This window comes from Castor canadensis, chromosome 8 (genome assembly GCF_047511655.1).
Source record: "Castor canadensis chromosome 8, mCasCan1.hap1v2, whole genome shotgun sequence".
In the NCBI taxonomy this organism is placed as follows: domain Eukaryota; kingdom Metazoa; phylum Chordata; class Mammalia; order Rodentia; family Castoridae; genus Castor; species Castor canadensis.
The window spans coordinates 11,737,155-11,764,405 of NC_133393.1; the positions used below are offsets into that span (position 1 = coordinate 11,737,155).

The 27,251-nt window shown below is 43.2% G+C and overlaps 1 protein-coding gene across 3 annotated transcripts in view; it reads left to right on the forward strand.

The window, feature by feature from the left end:
* Clic5 (chloride intracellular channel 5) overlaps positions 1-26,954 on the forward strand; it is a 157,707-nt gene extending 130,753 nt beyond the window's left edge. For all 3 annotated transcript variants that reach the window (XM_074082010.1, XM_074082009.1, XM_020184841.2), the window contains 2 exons: positions 15,811-15,995; positions 22,180-26,954. In XM_074082010.1, the coding sequence (XP_073938111.1) occupies positions 15,811-15,995; positions 22,180-22,347 (353 nt within the window). In that variant the 3' untranslated portion in view covers positions 22,348-26,954. The remainder of the gene's footprint in view (positions 1-15,810; positions 15,996-22,179) is intronic.
* Positions 26,955-27,251: the final 297 nt, after the last annotated feature.

Below are 27,251 nucleotides of genomic sequence, written 5' to 3' on the forward strand. Positions count from 1 at the left end.
GTTCAAACCCCAGTATCAAAAAATAAAAAAAGATGGGACTGACAACCAAAGAGATGAGATGCGTGTGCTCCATCAGTGTAAAGGACATAGGCTGTACCTACGGAGGTAGAAAATACCTACTCTACGGTGACATCCACTGTAAGATGTTACTATTTTAAATACACTAAGAAACAAAAAAAAATGCTTAAACAAAAAGTACTTTCACTTAACCTCTACTATTTTGATTGTAAGGCACAGCCTGATTTCAAAGATGTCAAAGTGTGGTGAAAATATGCATCTTAAACTCTGAGAAATACGGTAGCAGTTCCTACAGTCCTTTATAGGGCTGACATCCCATTGGTTCCTTGAGGCTGTTCAGTGAAATGTCAAGTCCTTCCTTCACATGACCTTGACCTACCCTGTTGGAAAGAAAGGGAATCAAGGTCAACAGTGCATCAGATCCCTCTGGAACAGGAACATATACTGACTCCATCTGGAGTAAAGCATCAACTCTGCCCTCTGTCCTGGAAAGCAGTGTCCAGGTAGCTCTGACCTCTGAGGTCGCTGGTGGAATTTTTCTGTCAAGGGTCAGATTTTAAAATATCTTGAACTTTTCAGGTTGTACAGCCTCTGCTCAACTCTGCTCAGCTCTGCTGTTGGAACTATACAGCAGCCCCAGACAATCCATAAACAACTGGGTATGGCTGTGTTCCAATAAAACTTCATCTGTGGATACTGAAATGTGAATTTCACATCATTTTCATATGCCACAAAATATTATTCTTCTGCAGACTTCTTTTTTAACTCTCCAAAAATATAAAAGTCATTCTTAGCTTGAAGGAAACATAAATGTAGGCAGTGGCCTGGATTTGGTCCCTGGACTGTGATTTACTGATTTCTATGTATTTGGTCCCAGGATGCAATAGCAAGTTTTCTTGATTTCTGCATGCCTTGGCCTCCTCATTTGTGATGAGATTATAACAGTCTCTTCTCTGTAGCACTGTCATGTTAATCAAATGCTTGTGTGCACAAGACACACAGTCCCTGGCAGGCAGCTGGCACCTACAAGTGTCAGCTATTGCTGTTGGTTTTGTTGTTAATTTCACAAGTCCTCCTCCAAACAACCTGGTGTCCACCCTTTGCACCAGGAGGCCAGCTTTTCCTGTGCTATAGTAGCATGCGCTGCCCTCTTCTGGCAGATGGCAGAATCTGCACTAGAGAAGGCTAATCATGGAGCATGTGGAAACTAAGCATCTTCAGACAGGGACTCTGCTGTACCAAAGTTTTGGCTAGAAGTTTCAAAAGAGGCCAGGTTTCCTTCAGGGGCTTGAAGTCATCTTCCATTATCCATGCCCCACACCGAGGGACAGGCATGTCCACCAGGCCAGATTGACCCTCCATAGGTCCCTGGCTGCCCAGTTACAAGTCACCTCTTCCTTCCTTTCCTCTCCCACATCCACCATCTCCAATCTGTACATGTATGAACTTCCTCAACCTAAAATAGAAAAGTGTTTGAAAGGACCCAAGCAGTCTGAGAAGACTGTTAGCCTAGAACTAACAAAGGGCCCATGCCTCCCCCGAGCACCCTGAAAGCCAACGACTGTTGGGGGTAAGGGTGGAAGGGAGGATGGGAGAGGAGGAGGTGGAGTATTTTTTCCAGATCCCCAGGATGTGGTACAACATATTTAAAAGAGTGAGTGTGCATTTATTATTCCACTCAATGCCATCTCTTTCTTCCCTCCACTCAGCCCCATATCACCTTGGAACTAGTCTGGAGGCCTGGCCTTTCCCAGAGGCTAAACATGGCCCTTATTCATTCAGCCTACTCTCTGAGGCCTGATGAGAAAGCTAAAGTAAATGTTAAAACACAGGGGAAAAAAAAAGCTACAATTGTCCTACAGTGTCCTCAGAAACAAAGTCACTGTGGTGGCATGGAGTTTCATTTAGAGATCAGCTATGTCCCAACTCAGGACAACTGGTCCCACCAGGAAAAAAGACTGAGCTGAAGCCCATGATGGGCTGTTATCTTTTTGCTCCCAGTGGTCAGACAGACCATAGGCTGGGAATAATATGTGACTAACTTGGCATTTCTGCTTAAAGCAGCCACAACTGTCTTTCAAAGACACCTCTGCCCAAAAAAGAGCCCTTCAGACTGCCTTCCCTTGGCAACCCCTGTGTGCCATTTGACAACTCAGGGTATTTGTCGACTGGTCAGATTGAAGTTGTGCTTTGATTAGCATTCTTGCAAGGAAAACCAAATAACGAAGGTGCCGTGAGACCCACCTCCAAGGTTTGGCAGGCCCTGCACAGTTACACATCTAAGTCTTTTCTCCCATAGAGGGTTCTTGAAGAGGGAAAGAAGCCTGGTACTTCCTCTGGCACCTCCCAGGAGCTGCCCTGGGGACTCCTCTGGAGGGTCTTTGATTTGGTTCATTATTGAGGCGGATGCTGCAATTTATAATATAACAAAGCTTGCTCCTGAAATGAATGAATCCTTGGGCAGTCATAAGGAAGGTGGTCGGTGATGGTGTGGTGTTTAAGGGGGCCGGCAAGAGTGGGAGGAGGGAGAGGGGATGGCGGGTCCTGTGTGGGTGGGCGCATTCATTAGTAAAATTTTGCTGTGTGGGCTTCCCAACTGCAGTAGAGCAGAGACCACCAACACCATTCCAAGTGGTGGAATTTCCCTCTGTCTGACCAGAATGAGTTCTGCTGGCCTGGCCTGGCCTCACATCAAGACCCAGGGAATAAAGGACCATTAAATGAGTGATTTGCACACAAGCTAAATGCTGTTTCACCTTTGGCTACCATTATTACTTCACCCGGTATGACTGACACCTCTTGTTTTTGTGCAATCTACATGTGGAAGCTAAATGTTTCTCAGTCTCTCTTACTCCCTCTTCTCACACAGACACGTATGTACTTTGTGTGTGTTCTGATGTTTCTATGTGCCAGCAAAGGCCATTATATACGTCCTTAAATAAACAGGCTCATACATCGATTAATCCAAAGGGGGTTGGGAATGTGGTTACATGCAAAGTTATGTGAGGGACAGGACATAAATGGGTCTCAGAGCTCTACTGTTAAGCACAGTGGTGTTTAGACCACAGCAGTGCTGTGTGGATATCTGCCTTCCCTTGTCTGCATGTAGAGTGGATATATCATAGTTGGTTTATATAATCACTAGACCCATGATCAGGACATAGCTGTAGGGAAAGAGTCTCCCATTTGTCTGTTGACCCTCAATAGAGAATAGCTCTGGGCAAATCAGCATATAGAATGAATTTCCACCACTTTTGACAGGGTTGGGGTTGAAAATGACAAGATGTAAAATCCAAGTGGTCTACTGACCCTTCTAGCAAAATCTTCAAACACCCCAATTGATGAACTCTCCTTGTCACCATCTGGTACAGAGAGGATGGACAACATTCTGCCCATTTCACACAAGGACACTCAGAAGCATGCAGACACTATTTAGCAGACACAGTGGGGCCAATGATGGAGCCTGGACACACCAGGCATTTCTCAGACTAAACTCTTTGTTACAAGCAGCTATGACTAAACCATCAGAGTTGAAGTTGGGGTTTGAATCCAGTTATTCTGGACAATTTGTTGCGGGAAAGTTGCTACACAGAACTTTGACTTTAAAACTCCTAGCTTTCTTTAAAACCCTTCTTTAGGAGGCACCCCAGCCCCCACCCCACCTGTGTATGGGTTGGCTTGAATATCTTTGCATTGTGAGCTAAAGATCCGTGCATGTTTAAGACTGAGGCATGAAGTAGAACTTCTCTTAGTCCTGCATTCCAGACCATTTTCTACCTTGAATGTATTTGGATCTTCTGGGGGCTGTTGAGCAAGAATAACTCTCATAGATCCTTAGTTGGGACGGACCCCTGAAAAAAAGACAGATTACTAAGAAAAAAGTAAGTTTAATAACGTGTAGATTTCATATTTACACGAGAGATGTCCAGGGAATGTGTAGTTCTCAGAGAAGTGGCTTTGAATTCTAGCTTATGTGACACCTTCAACAAAGGACAGTGCATTTTTAGAGAGGTGATAAAGAAAAAGGCCTGTAGTTTCTAGAGGCAATTGTGGGAAGGCAGAGAAAGGCTAGTTAGTAAAGCTTTTTCATGTAGCTTCCTCTGTTACCATCATCTCCTGGCTACTAAGGACCCAAAGTTGTCTTCAGTGGTTAACCTTTCTTCACCTCCCATCTTTGTAAATCTATCATTTTTTTAAGGCAAATAGAGGGAGGGCAGAGAGCTCCCTGGCACCTGCTGCATCTTCCATATATTGGGGTAGCATATTCTGGTCTCCCACAGAGCACTGTTAAGAAGAAGATTTTGAGGCAGTGGGTCTGGGGTAGGGTCAAGAGCTCCCAGGCTATCCTGACACTGCTGCTGGAGGACAGTGCTTTGCAAAGCTGTGTTCTGGGCTGTTGTCTCCATGGTGTGTCTCGCTCATCATTTCCCCCCCAGAGCCCAGCTCATAACCCAGAGCAGGTGCTTGATTCAGATCTGTTACGTGAATGAAAACATTTTAAAAAGCCATAGCCCAAGTGCTTCAGCATGCTCCACCCGGTCTGTTCCAGAGAGACGATGACAGGGGCCACTCTGTCCTAACAAAGTCAAGGGTATTTCCTCCAAGCCATTTCCTGTTCCAGCTGTGGAAGCTCTACCTTTTAACCCCAAACCCACACTGTTGTTCACTCTGTTATCCGGATTATCTCTCCTGGAAACATCCCAGCCTTCATTTAAAGGTGACAATGTTCTATGACTACTGCTGTCTTCCAGCTGAGAACATGTAATGCTTTGATAACCTTTGTCATATGAAATCAAGCTTCAAGGTGAAAACAAATCTTGTTTAGAACTAATTTACAGAAGAGTGTAGGAATCTGAGCCTGTCTCCTCACCAAGACAATCAGTCTGCTGGTGGTGTTTGCTAATTTGGTATTTTTCTTTCCATCTTTACTTTTCTAATTGTATTCAAGGAAAATTATACTTGTTCTTATTCTTAAAGGTGAAACTTCACCAAGAGAACACCGAGAAGGCTAAAATCGAGTGTTCTTTCACATAGGTGCCAGAGGGAAAATTATTTTTCTAGAAACCCTGGTTGAAGGAGTATTTAATGATCTGAGTCATAGCAGTACATTTATCTGTGCCCATGTCCAGAACTGCCTCCTTCTCTGAAGATTCCCTCGATGAAAGGGCTGTACTGTGTGATTCTTGGCCTGAAACACATGCTCTGAGTCCCTGACTTTCTCACACTTACCCATGTTTTGTTTCCACTGGGAAAATCCCAAAGACAAGTCTTAACATTTTATCTGGGGCTAGCCCTGCCTCACTTCCATGTCATTTGACAAAGAAGTGCAGTTTGGTGTCAACCTAAGCTCTTTGGGCTCTGAGGACAACAGGCTGGGCCTGTAGGTGGGCCTCTCATGCCACATAAGCAGAATCCCCTATCCAATCCCAAAAGAGTAGATGCTATCTTTATACAAAGAAATGGAACCATTGGAGGTCCCGTAAAGAGTTACAGCCAGTTACATAAGCACCTCGCTGCATATAGAGTCACATGATTTAGGGGTCTTTTGTCAAACACCACCTCATTCTTTCAACTAATATTCAGTGCAGGTGCTTCGCAAGGTGCTAGAATAAAATGGAATAATGAAATAGTGGTAATACCAGTGTGAACTGGCAAAGAGTGTGCTTGCTATGTATAATAGAAACTTGATTACAGTGGCAAAAACAAATCTTTTATTTGATTTAGCAAAACCTATAAAGCATCTCACTACATGTCCTGCTCTGTTCTAAGCACTCTTGATAAATGTTTACTTCTTAATAGGAGTTTTAGTTTTCTTTTCTCACATAACCAGAACTTCTAAGACAATGTAATTGTTAAAAAGTCATGGATCCAGGTCCTCAGAGCACCTCATTCTCTATCTTCACTGTGTGTCACAAAATGGTTGCTCCACTTCCAGACATTATATCAGAATTTCAGGCACTGCCAACTGTCCTATCTTTCCCAGAAGCCCATTAATAAATTTCCACTCACATATTATTAACTAGAACCTGGTCATTTGGCCTCTTCCACCTGAAAGTCTGACAGTCTGGGAAGATGAGTATTTCTGACTGGGCACATTGCTACCCTGAAACACACCATATACATACACACACACACACGCACACACCCAGAGATGTGGGTTCTGTTTTCTATTAGTAACAAAGAAAAGGAGTGGATTCTTTAACTTTCAAGTTAAAGTAATTTTCCCTCTATGGTGAAAATATCTGATCTAGCCATGCCATAAAAAAAAAAAAAAAGACACATTACTATTTTAAATTCTCCCATTGCCCCTCCTAGATTTTAAGAAACAGAAGTACAAAACTGCACACTTAGTTTGAGCCACTCTCACTTCAAAATTTAGGAGATGTAAGACTCATGCAGTGAAAGCTATGCAGCTAAAACACCAGTCCCCAAACCACAGTCTGTGGGGACACCCATGGGATTACTCTGAGCAAAGCCACGACTGAGGGCCTGGGTATAATTTGTAGCATATTTGGGGATTTCAGCAGAAGTACCTGTCACCCCCAGCCCCTGAGGCTGCCCCATATCACAGCTGGTAGGAAGAAGGCTCATTGTGGTGAGACTGGTTGTGACTGTAGAGTCAGAAAGAAAGGACCGCTAAAAATCCCTGTTTATGTCGGCATTTATGAAACGCAAGACCAGAGAATCACTTCTGGATGACGTCCTCAGGGCAGAAGCAGAAGTCAGTTCAAGCATAATATTTAGACCACAGCAAGAGCTACTTTTTTCTTATAGCTAAGAACTTTTTCACGTTTCTGTTCTCTTTGATTCTCTTACATCCTCATCCTCACACACTGCACATAACAACAGCCTACTGCATGTCAGTCGCCATTCTAAGCCCTCTTGCAGGCAATTATTACTCTAAGCAACCTGGTAAGGTATGCTAGATTGTGATCTCCATTTTCCAGATGAGGAAACTGAGGCATGGGAAGTTAAGCAGCCCAACCCAAGCCAGTATATGGCAGCACCAGAACTACAACCCAGGCAGCTGGCCCCACAGTCTGTGCTGTTGACTTGTGTATTACACATTTAATACTATTCATTATTTTAAATGCATGTGGTGCTGAGTTTTTAAACAAGAATAGGCCATTTATGAAACTGTGATCAAGTCAGTTCATAAACCAATGAATACTTGTTGAATGACTACCATCTGTGTGTCCTTAAATATACTCAGCTAGCCCCAGCTTCAGCACCGAATCCTGATCTCACAGTCCACAAGGAACGAGGGCCACCAAACCCAGCACACAAGGGACACTAAATGATGCCTTAAACAAATGGGAGAATGGGTAACTACAAGAGAATTCACAGAATAGTCAGTCACAGAATCATCAGTATTTAAATTTACAGCTGGGGTGGTAGGGTGGCTATTTTTAAACTTGCAAATGGCTGTTCTATAAAAGATGTGGCATTTGAGGATGAAGAAAGATAAAATACGACCAACTCCCTTCCAGCCTAAGTGTTCCGAGGGAGAGTAGGGTGAGAAAGCTCCACCAAAATGGATGACTGATAAAGTCAGAATCTTCCTGACTGGGTCATTCCAAATGCTTGAACATCCTAATTAACCCTAATCCATGGTCTGATACTTAAAAATAACCTGTTACAAAGTAACGATGTAAATCTCACAGATTTCATTCTGGTTCGGTCTGCTACATAAACTATGATGAGAATTAATAGCTTCAGTCAGCATTTATGTCGTTCTTTCTATTAGCACAATGGGTTTTACAACCATTTATGAGTTTCTGGAAAGTCTAATAGAAAACACCCATACATGTTCCTTCAGAGGATGAAGCGTTTTCTTTGCTTATGAATTAGTCACAAGGGGTCGCCACCGTCCTATTGCTGGAGTTTGGGACCCAGCTCCTTAATCAGTAACACATTCTTCATTCAGAGTCTTTCTCTCTCTCTCTCTCTCCCTCCTTTTCCTTGTTGATAAATAAACATGTGGGAAGCTTGCACGGTAAGATTGTGTACACAAATGGAAACCTAAATTTGAAGACCTAAGTGATAATCTTTCTCTTCAAATTTACTGTGGCTTTTAGGAGATTTAGAAAATTATCTGGACCTGGAACTTGTCTATGCTATCCGTACCACCCTTCACAGTTTCAGAAGGTTTTGTATCAAAGGCATGCTCAAGTTGGCCCTCTATTCTTTACAGTGCTGATATTTTAAACACAGCCAAAGAATTCTCTTTTAAATGAAATAAAATATGTACACATTTTTGTTGTCATTTGATATTATACTTCTGAATATAGTCTAAATATAAATGGATTTGTGGAACTAAATCAAAAAGACAAGGTTCTTCATAAGAATCCCCTATAGGGGTGGGGAAAAGCTACATGGAAAATATGTCTCTTCCCTAAGGAAAAGTCTCTGAATTGCTTGGAAATATATCTGAGTGTCCCATTCACTCCACAATTCTCTCCATCAAAAAGGGGCTGGGGGTACCAGCAGGGTCCTGTTTCCCAATGCACCACAGAGGCAACATTTAAATCCTGTCTTTGGAGTAAAGAATCATTTCCTGGCCTCTTACTGGAAAGAACTACAGGAGTTTGTCATTTAATCCTCCCTCCCTCCCATCCAGGGCCTAAATCCTTTAGGATAATTCACACCCATGAACCCCGCTGAAACCTGGAGAGCAAAGTAGGGAATCTGCTGGACTTGCCATCGCATCTTGCTCCTTCATAGATAGTGTTTGTCTTTTTGTCTTTCCTGTTTTTGCCAAAGGCTAGTAGTAGAAGCCTCTGCGTCTTCCACAGCCAGGGCCGATCTGACAACAACTTCCTTGCTGGCTGTAGGGTCAGATCCAGTGGTGTTGGTCTGATGCCAAACGTGGACATGAATTCTCCCAATGATCAGACCAGGAAAACTGGACATACCTCTATAACCTGGCAAGAACAACGCCAAAATCAAAGAGAGGATTCCAGGAAGCTTAGTCCCCTGACATGCTGGGAACTGCAGGAGTGAGCTCTCCAGGATCCTCCTCAGACCTACAAAGTTTTAGGATGATCAGCTTTCCTTCTGCCTTGAGCTGACCTCTAGCTCTCCCATCTTTCACCCAGTGTATTCCCACAACCTCTCATAAACTTACATTCTGCAAGCATTATCAGTAATACTAACAGCCATCATGTCCCACTCTGCACCCAGCCCTGGATAAGATGCTTCTACAGTAGCCTGTGAACAGCCTTAAGTAGCAGCAGGATTAAAGTCTCTTGAATGCCTGGGAGAATGTGTCACTGTTATTCGTATCCTCCCAGGGAAACCTGCTGCACAGCTCTAACATCACAACTCAGACTCTCTTTCTTCTTCCTCCGATGACACCAGTGACTTGTGAAATTAGCCAGAAGCTCAGGCACAGAAGAGGGGACTACCAAACCTGAAAGAAAAACCCCTTCCCATCTTCTAGGATGCCTCACCAGCACCAACTCAGTGTGCTCTAAGGACCTGGCACAAACAGCCATTCTTACCTAGCCCTTCTAGAAGGGCTACCATGGGTGACAGAGTTCCAGTGTCTGCATGCTTTATAATTTCACCTCTGTGTGGTCATTCAAGCTCATATAACCTGACTATGACCAATTGCCCAAACCTAAAAGATGAATATAGATCTTTATGTGAGGTTTCTTACGGTGTAGCAATTACACTTCCCATCACAAAGCTGAACACCCTAGAAATCCCCTTAGAACATCTTTGTCTTCCTCAGATGTGTGCTCAATGTGACCGTATGAACATTTAGGCCCCCTTGGCTTTCCCTAATTCTCTGGGAGCCCTGCCTTATTCCTGCAGAGCCTCACTCCAGGGTCTTTGGCCCTAGGCAATTCATCCTCTCACTTCTCCTTCACCCTCACAGCTGGGCATGGAAAGAAAGGCTTCTCTGTCTGAAAAGGTGAGGCAGAGATGATATTAAATTCTTCATAGTAAAATTTCTTGTTTCCACCATATTATCATTCATGTTTTCAGCTATCAAATGTCACTAAGTGTAGCTATCTTTGTATTTTCTCTTCAAGAATATGTGATGGCTAGAGAATCTCCACTGTGGTCTCCTCAGGCCACAGCTGTACTTTTTTGGTATCCTTTGGATATATTCACATGAGCTTAGAAGAAAAAAATGACAGCAGCAATTCAGACTGTCCTCCAGGTATCTCTCAATATGTAGATATTTCTTTCTTCACTGGCAAAATCCAAATGGATTTCTCACTTTCATTATACCATTCCTTAAGTCATGTGACAGCATTGGTCCTAAGCACAGGCAGAGAAAGGATGGGAAGGGTCTTGCTTGCTTCTCAGAGATAAGTGCTTGTAGACACAGACGTAGCCACTAAAAGTACCAAGAAGTCTAGCTAAAATTAATCATTTTGGGCTTGGTATGGTGGTATGTGACTATAATTCCAGCTACTTGGGAGGTAGAAGCTGGAGAATCTTGAGTTTGAGACCAACGTGGAAAAAGTTAGCAAGACCCTATCTCAAAACCAAAATAAAAACAAAAAAGTCTAGGGGCATAGCTTAAGTGGCAGAGCGCTTGCCTACCATATGCACGAGGCCCTAGGTTCAATCTCTAGCACCCTTCCCCACCCTCCAAAGTCAACTAATATTAGCAGAATGCAAGTATATTATCAAATTAGCTGGAAGGTCGGACATGAGAGGGTGATATTCTCTTTTACTAGGAAAATAAAGGATGTGTGAGAAAAGCTAACAGCACATGTCAGGCCATGTGGATACCAAGGAACAATGGGACAGCCCTTGGCTCCCAAAGTGGCCCTGCAGAGTTGAGGAGGTTTACATTTTGAGGTACAATGACTCTGTTTTTAAGTCCTGGTTTTGTTCCTAACTTGTATAATAGGTCAAATATTTTAAAATATGTTCCTCTTTACCTTTCTGAGTGTGTGATTCTAATCCATCCTAGACATCCACCAGCTCCGGAGAGATTAGGATTTCTTTAGAAGGAATTCTAAGACAGAAAAAGCAATTCGGTATTTAGCTCCTCATATTCAAAACAGCATTTTCAACAAGACAGTGACCTTGTAACCCAAGTTACTGACTTAAGATTTTCTAAATTCTTTTCTTTCTCAGATTTTACCCATCAAGAAACCTGCCTGGAGGGCTCTAGCTCACAGAATACAGACAGCCCTTCAGCTAGCGTGCCTAGGCCAAGAGGTTTACTGCTGTGTGTTCCATCACCTCTTGAAAGGAAAACTAAAAGTTGCCTTTTGAAATAGAAAACTAAATAAAAGCCCACCACTTCTGGCTTGGGAAATTTGAGGATGAAGGAGAAGAGGAGAGAAAGAGGGAGTCAGGGAGCTAAAGATGTGTTTAGAGTCCCATGTAGTAATTTCTTGGGAATATTTCCAGCATTTGGGTGGGGGATAAGTAACCCACCTGTGACACACCTTTAGAGCTAATGTCCTCATGGTTACTCTGGAAAGAAGCCAGGACTTGTATTAGCTCCCAACGCCTCTGGCTCCATAGATTTCAGAACTCCCATTCCCCTTTTGCCAGGAAGTCAAAAGAGCCTCTTCCCCTACCCCAGCCCATTGATGCAGGGAGAAGAGGAAAGGCAGCTATCTTGAGAAACAGAGCACTTTTATGCAAAAGAGAGAGAATTCTCTAGGGGGACAATTTGGATTGTTACATCAGACTAGGTTAAAATTAAAAAAATTAAAATTGTCTTCCCACTACCCAGGGTATGGGAGTTTGTAAAGAAGACCATAGCAGTTAAAAACTAAACAAGGTACATTTTCATTTACATCCCAGGAGTAGTTTGATGTAAGGACCCAGCTATTTGTGTACTTGTACTAGGGGACATGCCCTGGGTAAGTCTCATACTCAGTTTCTTTATTAAATGAGGATGAACTATAGCCTCATGGTGTATTTAAATGACAGGGGCATCTACCTCCCTGGGTTCCTTCAGAAATTCAGTGAGTGTATGTCCTTCTGGTGCTGGGGAATGGGATTGACTAGAGAAATGAAAGGAATAGAACAGGGTAGAGAATGCAAAGCCCGGGACCTGTACCAACAGCCACACTCTTCCTGCTTCATAGGAGGGTTGGACAAACAGTCATCCAGGCTATAGACAGTGGTCAGAGGTGGATCCTTGGTTCTGATTTCCTGGAAGTGCACATGGTAGGAAAAAACACGCATGAGAACCCATGCAGCTACCTGGGCCTACAGACCTGCTCCTGTCTTTTCAAAGACCACCTCTGACATCTGGCCCCTCCACTTGGAATTTTGAGTCCCAGGGGTTTTTCTGTCCTGGCACTCATTAGTTTCCTGGCTGCACCCAGCTGCCAGCAAACTAGAGCTGAACCATGCTTGCAAGAACTTGTTGGAGGCTGGGTTAGAGTCTTGGCTCCCCAGTCCCTATTCAGCCTCCATGCCCTGGTAAGACTATATTATTTTCTTAGCTCAAATTGCTGTTTCCAAGTCATTATTTCTCTACAACGAGAAAACAATATTAGGTCTTATGTAATATCAACCTCAATGAATCTGGAAGTGATCATGGAATGGGTGGATTTTTTTTCCTCCTTAAAAAAAGAGAAAAATAAATTTGAGATTGTTTGCATATGGCTGAGAATATTTATGAACTATTCTCCTTGTTTCCTCATCACATATTTTACCCAGTGCATTTGTGTGTGGTACAGAATAAATCTTTATGGGGAGCAGAGGCAGAGAGGGGAAGAAAGCAGCTAAATGGCTGGGCATCCATCAAGTCTAGAGACATTAGTAAGCGAGGACTTGGGTGCCTCCAGCCCAGGCTCATGTGCTGTAGCCTGAGGCTACCCCATCCAGTTACTCTGAGAAAACACTTTCAAAGGGTTTCAAACACAAACGTTGAAGGAATTCAAACTTTCTTGTCGCACCAGCCTCTTTCATAACCCCCTCACTCTTACCAGAGCAGAAAGTTCAATATGAATGGTTTCATGACCTGGTGCCATTCACCAAAAGAGCTCATTCAATTCTATAGATTCCAGACTGAGCCCAGGTCTGTAGAATGAGTTGGCACTTTAGGAGGGAAAAGAGCTGGCAGAGAATGTATGGGTGCTGCCATTGCAATTCTATAACATGGCAGTGTTTCAGCACATGGGCACATTGCATCTGTTTGTCCCTGACCATGCCTGTCAACAGGCTTGTCACCCAGAAAGATTCCAAGGGAGCACAGGGACAGGGCTACAGTTGTACATTAAACAAGTGAGGGAAGCAAAGTTCCAGGCAGTCAATTTTCCTCTGTAGGGACTTGGTTTCAGAATTGGGGCTACTTAGACTCTCTCAGTCTCTATTTTACCTTGGAAATTTTAGGAATATACTGACCAAGAGTATGGGGTGATGCATACACAAAAGGATGACCACCACATTTGGTAATGCAAGAGCAAGAATGACCACTAACTGATCTCCTGGTCTGGGCCAGGCCCTGTGTCAGGCTATTCCCCTGCCTTGTCTAACCTAATTCTCACAGTGGCTATATATGAGTTGGGATCTTCAACTTCATTATTGAGAAGAGAAAACTGAAATTCAATGAGGTTGGAGGAACTTACCTAAGGTCACATTTATATACCAGGACCAGAAGCATGGGCAGGATTTGTGGGGTCTGAAGCCAATACAATACATACAATTAGGGAATTTTAAAAATCAGCTGCAAGGTCTTGGAAGAGGTCCATGCAATTCAGGAACCTTGACAATGAAGCCTCAGAAGCTTCCTAGTGAATCCAGCCCACATGGCCCCATCCCTGCTGCCTCATCTCTTCTCTCTCCCATGAATATCATCAACCCCAATCTGCACATTCCTGGCCAAAAATACACAAATGCAGATGACGGAATTCACATATGGAGGACATCCTCAGAATGTGGCATGTTGTGTGACATGTTGTAGTTGTACAGAGGGCAACAACTACACCCATTATCCATTCTATCTCAAGGGCTCACTAGAAAGATACTGAAATTTATTCAGAACTAGCCTTCCAAAGAGACTCAGTCATTGTCCCAGGCCTTTTCACCAAATGTCATGGTAGTTCCCAGACCAAAGACTTGAGGATAGACTTGTTCTGTGGCCTGCTGAGGTCTGGAAGGGGCAATGGGAACTAGGACTGGGAATGTCTCATTTCCCTTCATCTCTGCATATCCCTTGGGTGAAGCCAGTTGGTCAAATTTTGATAGGCACTCCATTTATTTGTTCCTTTTTCCATTATAATCAGGATTTTTATCCTTTGAGGGATAGAGGAATTTGAGTGAGCAAACAAGCTCAGTACAAATCACAAGTGCTTCAGGGAGAAAAGCATAATAAGTATTGTCTAGTACCCACCCTCTGCCATTGCTTTTGAATAATCTGCTAATCGTGTTGCAGTCTAGACAATTACTAGGGGAATACAAGCATTTTTCCCAGCCCTTCTCACTCTGTTCTCCCTAACTGGAAACATAAAGCAGATGATGAAGCACAAGTTCAAATGCCACACCAGGGAGAAGGAAGCATTGAGAAACTCTGTCCAACCTCCAGTCAGTTTTCAAAAATTCCAGTAAGCGTTCAGCTGATTTATCTTGGGCTAGTGTCATTCCATTGTCTCAAACAAAAGACCTTCTATGAAAAGACAAAGCTGGTTATGTGAGGAGTGTCTAACAGAAGGCACATTTGGGAAAATGTGAACTGGAAGACAGTCCTCTTGGCTTCTCCTCCCGACAGCTACATCCCCCTTGTATCTGTTGGCTTGAACATCAGGACTGACACCCAGTATCTCAGTAGCAGGCTCTAAACCAGAGTCTAGAGAAACAGCCTGGGGAGATGGGGCTGACGACACAGATGCAGTGACCCAGGCAGTTATCTCCTCTGTGGCCCTCTGCCCTCAGGTAGAAAGGTTTTGTGTCACTGCTCTGTGATTGGAATGGACTGTAAGATTCTTAGTGGAAGGACTCTGAGTGACAGTGGCTTCCCACAGTTTTTCTTTGGGTACTTTTCTCTGCTAGTGTGTCTAAATGAGTTGTTTGGTAGACAGTTATTGAGACAAGGCTATTAAAAATCTGCCACATCATCTTCCTTTCGGTATTCATTCTTGAGCTGCATCCATGACATTTTCTTAGAATTGCACATTTCTAGTGGACACTGCTGCCTGATAGGCTAGTCCTGCCATTTGGGACAGCTCTGAGCTGTAGACAGCTTGCCCTCGATCAAACTTCAGTGTGCCTGAAGGACACCCATTGCTTCTCTGAGGGCAGCACCAATCAGGATTCATCTCTCTGCTGAAAGTGTGGTCCCTACCCTTCTCCAGTTGGGTTAACCACAGGTAATGATCAGAGATATGACTACAAAATCTGGTCATATTTCTATCCTAGGATTTCTATGTCATTTTTATTTACTTATTTAATAGCCCTTTCTTTCTACAAAATTAATATGTAGGTTTATTGACAAAACATAGATAAGAAAAATAAGAAAATGGAAGTTGACTAGTATTATTATACCTGCTAAAGATACGCACTATAAACACTTTGCTACATATCCTAACAGTTGCATTTCTATATTTATATACATTTTTAAATAAGGTTGATTAGTTAGCATTTATTATTTGATTGGGGTTTGTTTGATTAGTGTTTGCATTTTCAGACCATTTAATACACTTGCATCATGTGAAGGGCTACCAGGTATTCTGTAGTGTGTAGTGAGCTGCAGAGTGACAAAGGGAATAAGACTGAGGGTGAGCTGGTCTATTCTGAAGAACTTGTGACTATATCCAGAGACAAGAAGTTGAGTAAAGGTCCTTCTTTTGCTCTCCATTCTAGCCCTCGAGAGAGGCTTGACCAAGGCCCTGAAGAAACTGGATGACTACCTGAACACCCCTCTGCCAGAGGAGATTGATGCCAATGCTCATGGGGATGATGACAAGGGGTCCCAGCGCAAGTTCCTGGATGGGGATGAGCTGACCCTGGCCGACTGCAATCTGTTGCCCAAGCTCCATGTGGTCAAGGTAGGAGAGGTCTACCCACAGGGGCTGGAAAGATCAAGCTCCATCTCAGCCCAGTTCACCCATGAGGAAGAGTTAAGAGCAATACTCTCTGGTGGTCATAAGTCTGGGCTCTGAAGTCAGAGAAATAGGGACCCAATCCTCCATGATTTATGGAGTGTAGAACCTCTGTGAGCTTCAGTTTTCACTTATTTAATAGGCATGTATGGCTTACCTCTAGAGCTATTGGGAGAATCAATATGATATGAAATCCCTTAGCATATTATAGGGGCTTACTATATAAAAAATGCTATTGTAATTATTATATAAAGTTGTATCACTCCAAAGCCTTCTTCCTGGTATTGTCTCTACCAATACCTTCACATCTTTTTTGTGTCCAGCCTCTTTAGTGGCTAAACACACATCATCTTCTTCATTTACTAGCTAACAAAATGGGAGATGCAAGGGGGAGAGAGACACTTTCTTCTCTTGTTGCTTGCTGATCATGGCAGCATGTGGAGTAATCCTTTTCTATGCAACAAACCTTAGGATGTGAGATTTGGAAAGAAGGATATTCAGAGGTCATCTGAAACATCTCTGAACCCAAACTGGTGTGCTTTCTGCTGTGTCTGTGACAGGTTTTTGTGCAGTGTGATGGCACATTTCTGGGGGGTGAGGAGTTCTTTGCCTCAGGAGCAAGCCTTACTATTTTGGACAGTTCCGATTATTAAACTATTCTTCCTTGTATGGACCCAAGTGTGTACCCTGGAGCACACAAAGCTCTCTTTCAACTTGTTTGAAGACAGCAGCTGTCTCTCCCTAAGTTCTCTAAACAAACACAATTTCCCACATCCTTTTCTGACCCTTACTGACTAAAGAAAAAGACAATGGGATCCTGAGGCCACGCTATTCCTTACTTTTACTTATGTCCAAGTCTTATCAGATGATAAGCTCTGTAAGGACAGGTCCTTTTTCAAGCATGCTGATGGGAGCATGGTGACCTTTTAAATAAATACACATCAATTACTCATTTGATCACCTAGGGTGTGCCTGTGATTTCCAGTTTTTCTACCCTTCACTAAGAAGATTTCTACTGAACATGACCCAGTGTCCCTCAGGTCTAGGAAATCGTGTGCTTATGAGGTGGGAAAATACATCAATCTGAAGACACTTTGGGCTAGATACCAAGCCAATGGTCACTTGTCAGTCCAGCCAATTTCAAATAACTATGAAGTCATTAATTAGTGCATGCCCCACCCACATGCACTAATTTCCTGAGGAATAAGTAGCATCACTGGGGATGTCTGACTGCTCAATTGCACCGTCAAAGTGATATAATAGAAAGATCAAGGAATTCCAAGTTCTAGTTCTGTATCTACCACCAAGTAGAAGCATAAGCTAGGGCAAATCATTTCATCTTTTTGGAATTCATTTTTCTCAGGCCTAAAAGAAGAGGTGTGGGTCACATCCCTTCCTGCCTTCTTTCCCTTCCTTCTTTCATTCTCTCTTATTCCAATATGTATTGACAATCCACTTAAGAATCCTTTGCTGAGGAAGGCGAACAAATGGCTCTCCCAGGACTTATGCATCATCCTCTAATTGCTTCAGCTCCTTCCAGCCCTAAATGACTAAGTTAATCCCCTGTCCTTGGAGGAAGTTCAGTGGGTTGTTCACTTGGAGAAGCTGGGGATCAGCGGGGGGATGGCCTGCGAGGGAACAAAGGCTGGGCCTCAGCTCCCGTCTCCTTGGATTTCTGCTGATCCAGCTTATCAGATCCAGGGACCTGGCAAACCTCTGCAGTGCAAAAAGAGCAAAAGGGGAGCCAAGTCAGGCCTCCAGTTTGGCCTCAGATACCAAAACTTAATCTAGGCTGTGGGAGCTAACTATTTTCATATGAAACAGCAAATTCAGGACATAAGCATGGAAGTTCCTGCAAACGTCAGAACTGAGTGTGCACAACCTCGTCTGCTCACTCTTGCCTGGCTTCCTTTAGGTCCATCTCTGTCAATAGACGCTGAGTGGCCCTGGCCCAGTGATCACTGAGAGGTTGATTTGAATTTGCATTGTTTGTCTCCCTTCTGGTTCTCATCCCCACAAGTCAAGTCAACCTGTGAGCAAGAACCATCTCAGCTGCCAAGGGTGTACAGGGCTCATTGGGAAGTACATCTACAGACCTTTCCTGGCTGGCATTAGGACCCTGGCCCAGCACAGTGACCATGTTCAATCCCTGAGGCAAACAGGAAAAGAGATCATATGTAAACACAAATATAGATTCATTAATTGCATTTCTGCTATTTTCAAGCTAATAGTCTATCCTTTAAAAACACAGAGCATTTGCCTAACCTGCACTAGACCCTGGATTCAACCCTACTACTCCACATACACACACACACACACACACACACACCCCACTGACAATAAAATTTCAGCATGAACAAACTTAAGATAGCTCTATTAATCAGTATACAATTGTGGACAGTATCTTTGGACAGATTACATGAGTCTATTTTGAGCCCTTTTCACTGGCAAGTTCTAGCTAGTTCTCTTGGTCAGACCACCACTGTTGCATGGATTTGCTCATGAGCCAAGACAGCCTCTTCTCAAACCCACTTGGGAAAACTCAAGTGATTTTCATCGTGCTGTGAATAGAAGGAGACCAAGGAGAACCGATGGTGAGCGTTTGCTTCATATTACTCACGGCCAGTTCTCGGTCACAGGACTCTAAGTCCATCATTTTTGCTTATTGGCCACACATAAGCTGGACAGAACATTGTAGATGGATTCTTTGGTGGTCCCCCAAGGCAATTATTTTAACAGAGAGTTTAATATCTCTGGAAGTATTACATCCTGAAGAACTGGGAAAGCCAAATGTACCACAAGGCTATACCTTCAAAGGCTGTTACTGCCCCTTGGGCTAGGAGAACAAAGAGAACGTTGGAATTATGAAAAACTTACTAATGTAAGGGCCCTGAAGAGGTGGACCTTGGTCCTCTGAGGTGGAAGGGAAGGTTGGCTGATGCTGGGGCCCAAGCTCAGGGGAGAGATTATAGGACCAGAACCTGCAGCAGGGCCCCTGCCACGAGCTGGCATTTCTGAGCAAATGTGAAGGAGATGGCTCTAGGCATGTGGACAAAATAGCAAACTGGACTCAGCAGCTGCTACTGGAAAGTCCTGGAGATTCTAACTGGAAGGGATTTCATACCTCTCCTTCCTTCTCAAGCTCTGCAGAGGCTAACAGCCTTCACAGGCAACACAGAGATGGAGTGTAAAGAGTCCCAGCCCTAGCATCACAAAGAAGCAAATAGAAGCGTGGGCTTGAAGATAAAGGAAGGTTTGCTGGAATGAGAAAAGGCTCACAGGCTCATTAATGTGCAGAAACATGGGAGACATCTAGAAGCAAGAGAACCAAAGGAGGGCCTGACAGTTGAAGTTCACATGCCCTTCTTTGCAGGGGGCGAGGAAGATGAATAACATGATAATTCTCAGGGGTCCTAAATGATGTTCGAGGTATGAATGGACCTGGAGACAGAAATCAGCTTGTAAGATGATTCTCTTTGGATGCGAATGAGCCCTGGGGTACAGACAGTGTCTTGTAACAAAGCTGGGTACTTACTCAGTCTTCTTTTCTGGAGAGAGAATGAGATGCCGGTGTGGGAGTAGAAGGCAGTTGTCTTCACTTTTTGGGGTCTTGTCTTGTTGCAGACAAAGGAGTTGCAGGGAAAGGCTCTTTCTGTGCTTGAGGAGGAGAAACAAGACAAGGTTAGAGGGACTTTGAACCTGGGGCGGCTTCTTGGCTCCCCTCATGTCCAAGTGCCAGGGTGTCGTTCTCTGAGCCCCAACAGCAGTAATAGACTAATAATTGGAGCACAAGGGTACTGAGTTGGCCCATTTCCTTATCATTTACACAGGGCTAAGGACAAGATGGAAAAACTGTGAACTGGAAAGCAGGTTGACGATTGCTCAATAGATGTTGGTTTAGTTAGTGCCTTTGCAACATGGCATTAATCACTTAGTCTCTCTTGGCTTCAGTCTGCCTATTGCTAAGAAGCTTCTATCTTTAAAATTAAACAATTTGAGGACCAGGGATATGGCTCAGTGGTAGAGCTCTTGCCTAGCAGGCATGGTGCCCTGGGTTCAATCCCATTACCACAAAAGAGATTTTCATGACTTACGACACTACATACAATTTGCCTGACGGTAAGATAACTGAGAATAGTAAAGATTAAATCCAACTGCTTACCGAATCCCTACTTATTTAACCTCTATGCCTTACTTTTACCATCTGTAAAATGAGAATCAAATAGGCTCTTTCTTATAGTGTAACTTAGAGATTCAAATAACTTTCAATGTGTTTGAAGCAGTGCCTGGAACAAAACACACGGTGAATAAATGTTTGCTGGGTTTTTTCTTTCTTTCTTCCTTTCTTTCTTTCTTTCTTCCTTTGGTGTGGCTGGAACATGCACTCAGGGCTTTGCACTTGAAAAGCAAGTAGTCTACCACTTAAGCCACATATTGTTTCATTGATCAACGTCATTACTGAGATTTTGTAGAGAACCAGGAGTGATGAGGTTGTGGTTCTTCTCCTTATACTGCTCACAGGCTAGGAATGAGACAAAAATACCTACATAGTACTTGGGATTCAGAATAGAAGACAGCTAGTGTCGTAATGGAAGTCCCAAACTGGCATCTGGAATGTGGAAGGATCTGAGAACGAGCTCTTCATGTAATAGGTCATCACCGTCTTCCACTTGGCACAGCTTTCTGAGGACTCTGCAGGTCACCAGCACCAAAATGAAGGTGAAAGCCCAGGATGACTGATCTGGGGTTCTCTGAGCAGGATGATCCCAGGGTCAATAGTCTGGTGCCCTCCCCAGAAGAGAAAGCCAGGGAGTCAGAAGTCAGCACTAAGTGAGAAACTACTATCACTTAGTACCCAGTCCTATCCAGCCCCCAGGGGCTAGAGGCAAGACCAGCTAACTTGCAGGCCCCAGGGCACAGGGAAAACAAAGGCTCCTTTTTGAAAAAAAAATATTAAGAATTTGTAGGTGTTGATAGCATTGCATTAAACCAAGAGCAAGGCCCACTGATTCTGCACAGGTCACATGTCCATGAAGCTGCACTGGCCAGACAGACCTCATTCAAGAGACCACCCTGCCACTGCTCATGAAGGAAATGCATGAAAATGGGTAGAAAAAGAATTATAATACTTCCTGTTTATTGAATGCTTGCTATGTGCCAGGCACTCCGCTAAGCACTTCATGTGTATTAACTAATTTATTACTCCAAGGTATCATTCCTGTGATCACCTCTCTTTCAGAGATAAAGAAACTGGAGCTCAGAGAAGTTAAATAACTTGTCCAAGGTCACAGAGTTGGTGAGTGGAGTCAGGATTGCAAATCCAGTCAGCTGACATCCAGAGTCCATGCTTTTAATCACTGTGCTATTTTTTTGGTCAAAACAAACACCACTTTCCCAGATGTCCTTCCTAGTCCATGTGTAAGTCTTTTCCCGGAGTGTAGCAAACCAGGGAAATACTAGAAACCACAATTTACTTACCCACACATAATAACCTTGACCTACACATACATTCTAGCACCTAACTTATTTTTATATTTTAAGTGGACCAGAGAACAAAGAAAAGAAAATTTGTCTATAATTCTATCACTCAGACATAACCACTGGTAATATATTGGTATACATGCTTCTAATCAGAGTACATGTTTCTCCAGATGCGTTATAATTCACACTAAATATAACACACTACACGTAACATTCTACATGCAACATACCACATGTGACAGTGTGTCTTGAGAACTATTCCAGACCAAATAGCATCATTTTTAATGGCTCTCTGCTTTGCCACTATGTTCATGTACAATAAAGTATTTAGGCACTCCTAAGTTCTATATGGTGATGGGATGCATTTTTTGCTATTCTCAATAATTCTGTGTAGCTAAATCTTTGTGTACATCTATGAGTTTTTCCTGAGTTAAAAATCTGAAGAAATGGAACCACTAGGTCAAAGAATTATAAGCCAAGATAAAACAAGAAGGCTGTAGCCACTTTATGTTTGCATCACAAACGTTTTGCGGCTGGCCTGTGGTGACAGATACGTGCAGGTGGTCCTGCTGTGCACACACACACAGGACATGTCCTAATGATTTGTGTTCAGCCTTCACATCATCTCTGTCCTGTCATCTCTCTTTAGATTGTGGCCAAGAAATACCGCAACTATGATCTCCCAGCTGAGATGACAGGCCTGTGGCGGTACCTCAAGAATGCCTACGCCCGGGATGAATTCACCAACACCTGTGCGGCTGACAGTGAGATTGAGCTGGCCTATGCAGATGTCGCCAAGCGCCTTAGCAGATCCTGAGCTAGGCCCTCTTGTCTGTCCCTGCCACAGAAGACCTCCACTTCTCCCAAAGGCCTCCAACTTTAGACTCCTCTTCCTCATTGCCTCGGGAAATTTTTTTTTTTTTAATCAGGCCACATCTTTCTGGCATCATTGGAACTCCAGTCTGCTACCTTGTAAGAAGGTCAGAGCCATCACCTGCCTCTTTACGCTGAGGGAATCTGGCAAACAGAGAGGATTAAACAGTCAAACTCTCCCTTGTGGCCTAATCAGGGGTCAGTTGGGAGGGCACACATACAGGATTGTCACTGGACTCTCCTTCTGCCAATACCAAAATATCTTCTCATACTTAAGCAACACGCAATGCTTCCATCCTCCTCTTCCACAGTCAGTGACTGTGAGACCAAGGACAAATGCCATTTTAGTTGTCATTAGAGAGACATCCATCCCTTGTGAGGAGCAACAGTGATTGGGGAAGGACCCAACTGCTTGGGCCTCTGGTAAAGTACCCTCAGTCACTTAATTCTTCTGACACTCTTGTCCTTGGCACTGAAGGCCAGTCACTTCAAATGCAGTCTCAATTCAGTGCAGTGCCGGAAATAATGCAATGCTGTTGTGCAACTGGCCCCCAGTTTTCACGTTGTCCTGGACTTGCCAGGAAGGAAACTGGCTTGTAATTCCAAACTGGGGTGACTATAATGGGGAGGGGTAGGGGAGCAGTGTTGATGCCAAAAAGGCCCCTGAGGGTCTACAGCCATGGGTTTTGCTCACCTGCATAGGGTTAGCTGCTCATTGGAAATCAAGTGTCTGAATGTATGTTCTGTTCAGTGAGTGGCTTTTGGTGTGAGAAAGAGAGGAGGATCATCATATTCCCTAGTAAACTTTTAGACTGGTTTTTTTCTCTCACGATCTAAGTCTTGGACTGGTGATATTATATAACTACCAACCTTATAGCAAAAACCCAAGGACTGGCCAAAAACTTCCTTCCCAGCCTTTTAGAAAGTTGCTCCTAGATGCAGGTCTCTGGCTGGGTGTTCCCAGGAAGGAGCTCATGAGAGAGAGATGCATTTAGGAAGTGATATGATCATGGACCATCTTAGGAAGAAAGTCCATAGGCCTTTCTGACTGGGAAACCATGTGGTTCAACTTGAAGAAATATATGTACCCATCTGGGTTACTTTTCCTACCCTCAGAACCAACTGCTAGATGAAAACAACAAAAAAAAGGCAACAATTTTTTACCTAATATTTTCCTCTGTCATTCTCCTTGAGTTTCACCCCCTAAAAGGCTCACCTGTCCTAAGCATGGGGAAACTAAGAAAAATGCACTAATCATTAACTCCCTCTGCCAGCAAGCCCCTGGGAGGAAATCCATCCTCCAGACCCCACCTTCAACAATCCTGTCCTCTGTGTCGCTTGTTGGTGGAGGGTGAGGCTCCAGAGTGCCGGAAAGCCTGGACTTGGCTCATTGCTCAGGGAGGGCAGGACAGCACGGGTCCTTTCCATAGAAACATCAACAAATGCTAACCCAAGCAATTTCTGGACACACCTGCCTCCAGGGATCTCCAAAGGAAAAAAAGTGACCATTGATCAAAACTGAGGGAGGAAGCAGGTCTCCTTAGCCCACTGAGGAAGAGGACATTGCTCAGCAGGACATTTTATAAGTCTGAGAGAGCTTTGAAGAGGCAGAATGAGTTGATTCATTTCTACTGCTAAAGAAACCTTTCCACAGTCTCTCTGCTCACTGCCTCTGGAGATGTTTAAAATGTAGAACTGGGGAGGAAACAGCCCTTTTTATGGCAGGGGAAAGCCCCAAACTGGCCTCCCGGGGGATGAGAGCTCGATGATCCTGATGGCCTTTTTATTAGTGTGAAATCTTGCTGTTCTCAGAAACCTTTCCCTGTCCTTACAGCACAGGCAAATTGACCTCCAGGCAGCTCACCATCCTGTGACCAAAAGGTGGGCTATTGTTGAAACCCATCTGTGAAGCATAGCATTCAAGGTGACCCAGGAGAGTGGCTGCCCCAGAGGAGGCAGCGGAATCCTGAGGACTGTAATGTGATATTTACAACCCAGCAAATAAAGAGGTCTAAAAAACAATTGTTTTAAAAAGTCCAAACCAGATCAATACTGTTATTTCTAGCTGTTCCCCCCATAGTTGAGTTGCTTTTACATAAATGACAATATTTGGGAATCTTATATGATCAATCATAACCAGTTTTAGGAGGGCTGGGAGTTACAGAAGGCTCTTCTGGGTACTTAATTCAGGAATACCTTTTTATTTCAGCAGTAGACCATTGTATAGTGCAAGTGACCACTGATTTAGAGTCTGATGTCTTATGACAGATCTGTCCTATTATATAAAAAATAATAATATTACTGTCTTTGTTTTCAAAAGAGATTTTTCTTCAGCTCCTCCAGGCTCTCTGGGCTTTGCCTTTAACCTTATCCTATGCACAGCATGCCACCTCTTAGCCATGGTGAGGTGAGGTCTGCAGGTGTCCAAACAACCAGCTCAGAGAGAGGCAAAGGGCTGGCAGTTTGGAGCCTGCATTCTGGAGTCTTTGGGTAGGAGGTAGTCTTTGTAATTGGTCCTAAATGAACATTGGTTCCTCAGAACACGTTTTGTTGGCACAGATAGCAGAGCTATATGTTGAGGTCCTATTTTGTATTTAATTCTCTTCTTTGAATTTCACATCACTACTTTTTGTGGGGTAGGTTAGTGGAAGGCAGAGGCAGAAAGCTAGAGTCAGAATTACTGGGTTGAACTTACCTATTTAGGCCAACATGTATCTTAGGTTAGCCCAAAGAGAAAGCATTGGATAAGATTTTAATGACTATATTTTGATAACTATACTGGATAAGTAAAATCTTCATTGAGCCAGGGCATAGCTCCTTCCTGTCCTGACAAAGGAGGCCTGGTGCCTGATTAGTTTGGAATCACAGACAGGTAAGTCTCTTGTGTTACACTAGGGGTTAGATAGGTACCTGGCACCAAACAAATTAGTTACAAAGTGGGAAATACAGTGAATCAGCTTGTTTAACCAGGTGATGCCAAACTAATTCAGCTTCCTAGGAAATGTCACTGCCCTCAGTGTTCCCTTCTGGTGCTGATGGGATCAGAAAGGATCTTAGGTATCAGAGGGCATGTTTTATGCCATTTTGTCAAATGAAGCAACAGAAGCTCTTCACAGCTCCTGTGCCAGGAGGTGGCCATTCTTCAAACAAACAATACCAAGAGTTTTAGGATCATTACAAGATGGGGCATTTCTGCAACAGATAGACCTTGATTATGTTAAAGTCCCAGGGATCATCCTAGGAATTGTGACCTAGACAACCACAATTAAGAAGGAGACAGAACAGAAGCCTCCACCTATCTAGTAAAAATTTACTAATGGATCGGGTGTGGTAGTTCACACCTGCAATCCCAGCAACTTGAGAGGCCGAGGGTAGAAGGATGAGGCTCAAGATGGACCCAGACAAAAGCACAAGGCCCCATCTGAAAAACAAACTAAAAGCAAAAGGACTCGAGGTGTGGCTCAAATGGTAGAGTACCTAGCTTGTGCCAGCCAAAAAAAAGTTCTCCATCACTGTGAGACTCTGCATATCAAATCAAAAATCAGATGGGTGGAGAAGTCCGGTAGCTGTTTCTGTGGTTCACCTCTCTCCCCACTGGCCAGGAGCAAACCTCAATTGCACAGTGATTCAAGATGCTGGTGTCACTGTCCTTAGAAAGAGGAAAACTTAACTCACGGTTAAAACTAAGTTCAATGGTTCTCAAAGGAGTCATCTTTTTTATGACATTGAGAAGAATCTTAAGAAAGCTTTAGAGAAAGAAGTAGGCAGGCGAAGTACCCAATTCTGATGTCAGGAGAACATAAGTGACCTTGTCATTGGCCTTAGGGCCTGTCTGCACACAAGCTGGTGTCCTTGAATCCACTGCTTTCTGCCATTAAAGTCAGACAGAATTTGCCCTCCCCACAAATGCATCCTCTTCTTCTTTCATCAGTATTCCTCTCCCAGCCTCATTTCCAGACACTTGTATCTCATGATTAGGTGTAATCTGTACATAATTTTTCATATTATTTAAGGAAATAGTTCTGATTCTCCCTGCTATCAAAAATAAATAAAATATTGCCTCAATAAAAGGTTTTGGCTAATATGTATTTCTAGACTAGCAATTTGCTTTTAGGCAAAACACAGTTTTAAGGATCCAGCACCTAAGGTATTTTGTATATAGTTAGAGATTTCACAATATTAACTATGCATGTATTTTTAAAAATCCAACTAGTGTTTGAATTATCTTATGATCCTTGCCACCTGGTTGTCCTATTTTGTAAGCTGAGCTAACTAATTTAGCAAACATTGCCTACCTTTTATAAAAGAACAAATATTTCATTTTTTAAAATGATGGCTGAATGATAGCTACTTGATTTTCCTGAGACCTTTAACTGTGGTGATAAAATAACAGACCTTGCTTTCAAGCCTTAATAAATGTAAAATGCCTTTTAAAGATGATATAGCTGAGTGTTTTCCTCATGACTCTGAACCAGCTATAAATTTGTTCCCCAGTCTTGATTGGTATTGACTGATTCAAATAAAGTTGCTTTATTTTCAAATATTATAAAAGTGATCTTTAGGTTTCTTGTTTAAGGTGAGAACTTCTTTTGCTGTTTCAAATAACAAGTATGAAATATTTCTTTTCTTCCAAATAAAGGTGATCTTATATTCCTATTATAGAAGAGAAGATGGTGGTTCTTTTTAAAAATAAAAAAGAAATAAACAGAAAAGGGAGGGTGTGCATAACTCTCAGCATGCATAACACCCTCGGTTCAATTATCAGCACTGAAAAAAAAGAAAGAGAGAGATGGAGGGAGGGGAAAGGAAAGGAGGAAGAAGAAAAGAAAAGCTTTCTGAAGCAACCAT